This window comes from Camellia sinensis, chromosome 8 (assembly GCF_055761805.1).
Source record: "Camellia sinensis isolate YWXY chromosome 8, ASM5576180v1, whole genome shotgun sequence".
Classification (NCBI taxonomy): Eukaryota; Viridiplantae; Streptophyta; class Magnoliopsida; order Ericales; family Theaceae; genus Camellia; species Camellia sinensis.
This window is the reverse complement of record NC_138968.1, coordinates 24,553,978-24,557,192: the sequence shown is the minus strand read 5'-3', so window position 1 is coordinate 24,557,192 and position 3,215 is coordinate 24,553,978. Positions and strand designations below refer to the sequence as shown.

The 3,215-nt window shown below is 26.0% G+C and overlaps 1 protein-coding gene across 1 annotated transcript; it reads right to left on the bottom strand.

Annotated features, from left to right (window-relative positions):
* Nucleotides 1–611: 611 nt before the first annotated feature.
* LOC114316929 (heavy metal-associated isoprenylated plant protein 39) lies at nucleotides 612–1,928 on the bottom strand. The gene is made up of 3 exons (XM_082882274.1): nucleotides 1,759–1,928; nucleotides 1,557–1,635; nucleotides 612–1,003 (listed from the first exon to the last, which is right to left on the bottom strand). Exons 1-3 carry the CDS (start codon nucleotides 1,765–1,767, stop codon nucleotides 795–797), a joined length of 297 nt encoding a protein of 98 aa, XP_082738400.1. The 5' UTR covers nucleotides 1,768–1,928; the 3' UTR covers nucleotides 612–794.
* Between the last annotated feature and the right edge of the window lie 1,287 nt (nucleotides 1,929–3,215).

Genomic DNA, 3,215 nt, shown 5'->3' with positions numbered 1-3,215 from the left:
CCTAAAATTATAAATAATCAATTTATAATGTGCATTTCAAAATTATAAATAATATCAATCTAAAAAAAAGTTACAAATAATAAAGTTGTGATATTTTGTAATCAGAAATTATGCGACAAAATTTTGTAAATCCTTTTAGGAGTGCACATAGTCTCCCTCTATTATGAAAGGGCACATCCTTTTGAGTTGATCTTGATATTCTTATATTGCAGTTAAAAATGTACTAAAATAGAAAATACCTAACCAGAAAAGGAAAAAAAATAAAATAAAATAAAAAGAGTTCCAGAATATTCCCTTGAAGATTAAAGAAGGACGGCAACTATTTTGTTCAATTTTATTTATTTACTTTTAAAATTTCCTCTCAAACTATTTTAACGCAATGGTGCTGTTAAATATATAATATATACATTATATATTATATAAAAAGAGAAAGCAGCCGAAAGCGAAAGCAATGGAAAGAAGAATAAGAATCCTATGCTTTGTCCTATAATCCTATAGCTAGCTGTATTAATATATTATACATTAATATATAATATATACATTATGCATTAACAGGTGCCATAGGAGAAAGAAACGTAATGATATATAAATGAAAAATTCATACAAAATGATAAAGTTCAAATTAAAATTTTTATTTTAAAATGAAACCCTTATAATGATGAGTTTATTTACAAGAATGACAACATCACGTTACTTTTGTGAAATTTTTTATATAATTTTTTTTTTCTTTCTATGAATAGAGTTTTCCGATCAAGAAAGGCCTGAATAGTGAAGTACATGGAATTTAGTGCTTTTTATTTTTTGTCATCCTCTTTCTTTTCTTCTTTTTTCTCTTCTTTCTTTTCCTCTTTCTTCTCTTCTTTCTTCTCTTCTTTGGCTGGACCAACTGATATGATATCAACCTTCCCAACTTTCTTCATCTTTCTCACCACTGCCACTGTGTCCATCTCTCCGATCACCGTTAGCTTCTGCTCCTTCAGATCCGCCGCTATCGAATCTACTCCTGTTGTTCAAAAAATTCAATACCCATACCCATCACAATAAGAAACAAATCAACATCAATTATACCTAATTAACCATCAACTCATCTATGGTTTTGTTGTATGTGTATATGAAAGAGATGACGAATCAGTAACGGTTCGCAGTGTAACGGTATCACTATCGAGCAATACATTTTCACTGTATTTGATTGGGAGATTTAGAAAGAATTTGAAAAATTTTAAAAAAATAAATGTATAAAAACTATATAAAATATAAATATATTTTATTCATATTTTACTGATTTTTTCTATTTCTCTCTCTAAATCTTTTTCTAAATTCCTTCATCAAACGCTGCCTTTGTGAATCGAGTGACACAGTTGTGAATTTAAAATTATTAAAAAAGAGTTTTTATAGCAGTCAAATCAGCTCTATTGACAGTATGCGATTTTCAATCCCACTAATATACGGGGTGTGTTGGTATCAAAAGATCAAAATCCGATGGTTATAAGACCCCATAGAAGAAATAATTAAAAAAATCATCGAATTAAAAAAGAAAAAATTCATATCACGAGTACCGAAGATATCAGCAGCGGCTTCTATAGCTTTCTTCTTTGTCTTCTCATCGGTCATGGTCATCACCTTCAACACCAGCTTCTGCAATACAATTTGAATTCGAAATAGAAAAAGTAAATAAATAAAAATGAGGGGAAAAATATAGAAAATTGGTTCTCGACATCATATATAGTTATGTAAATAACAATCATGAAAAAAATTTACCTGAGCCATTTGAAGATGTAGGATTGTAGTTGTATTATGGAAGATAAGATACAGTGAAATTTTACCCTTTGGATACGAACGAAGATGCTTCTGGGGCTTTTGTAAGCGTGAGATGTGAGGCCTTGGGTTTGGTTAGGCAGCATCTAGTGTATATATAGTCAATTATTTTAGAGTAATGCCAGGTATCATGAAAAAAATTTCATGAAAATAATCATGAAAGATTCATGACCTTTGGATTACACTTAAAATAAAACACCACACACTAATCAAGGTAATCCAAGGATCAAAAATTTTTCATGATCATTTTCATAAAACTTTTTTCATGATCCCTACTTTTTCTCATTATTTTATTCTATTTGGAAATAAATTACGCATAGCTTCTAATAATTCTTAATTTTCATCCAGTGTAATTAAAAATAAGTTCTTATAAAATTATTACTAAAAATAATTTGTTGATGATTTTTTATATATGTTATTAAAAATTGATAATTAATGAATTTTTTGTCATGATTTTTATAAATTATCACTAAAACTTATAATTAGTGAATTTTTCAAATTGTCTCTTAAAGTTAAAAATTGGGTATATTTTTTCTAATTATTTTTGTAAACTGTCACTAAAATTTATAATTAATGAAATTATTTGTGACAAAATTTTTAACTTATCACAGAAAATTAATAATTAGTTACTTTTTTAATAATATTTGATGAAAAACATTATTAATTATCCTATAACCTATTAAATAATAAACCCACCTATTATGATCTCCATATAACTCTCTTTTATTTATTTACATGCACAAAATTCAATTACAATCATTTTATAAAATGTGAAATTTATTAATGAGACTCATTAAATGTGCGTCCCACCCAAGTGAGAATATTTTGGCCTTGTTTGGTTTGTTTTTCAAAAAAAAATTTTGAAAAAAATTCTCTACAAACAAATTTTCAAGAGTAATCAAATCGAACAAATTTTTTTTAAAAAAACTCAAAATTTTGTTTGGTTACCTACTCTCCAAAATCACTCTCTCTCTTATACACATCAAATCAATCACTTTTTTTAAAACTCTCTCCCCAAAATAATTTTTCAAAATCATTTTTGAAAAAAGGCAAATCAAACAAGTTTTCGTATTTTTTATCTCAAAAACTACTCTACAAACACAAACCAAACATAGGAAGAATTATATTAAAAAAAAACCCTCAAGATTTGAGTCTTATAAGAAAATAAATTTTTAATTTTATTAATTTAAATCTTAATCTTTTAATTTGTTTTTAATTTAAATCATTTATTTATTTATATTAAGTAAAATTGATGAGAAAATACATATTTAGATTGAAAATAAATTTAAAATTTAAAGATAAAATTAAAAATGTATTTTCTTTTATGGTTCAAACTTTTAAATTTGTTTTTGTAATTTCTCCTAGAGTATAAAAATGATACAGTACAGCATGATGAAACC

Coding starts and splice junctions, on each gene's coding strand:
- LOC114316929 (XM_082882274.1), bottom strand. Junction 1,004..1,556: donor AGCCGCTGCTGATATCTTCG/GTACTCGTGATA, acceptor TTTGAACAACAG/GAGTAGATTCGATAGCGGCG.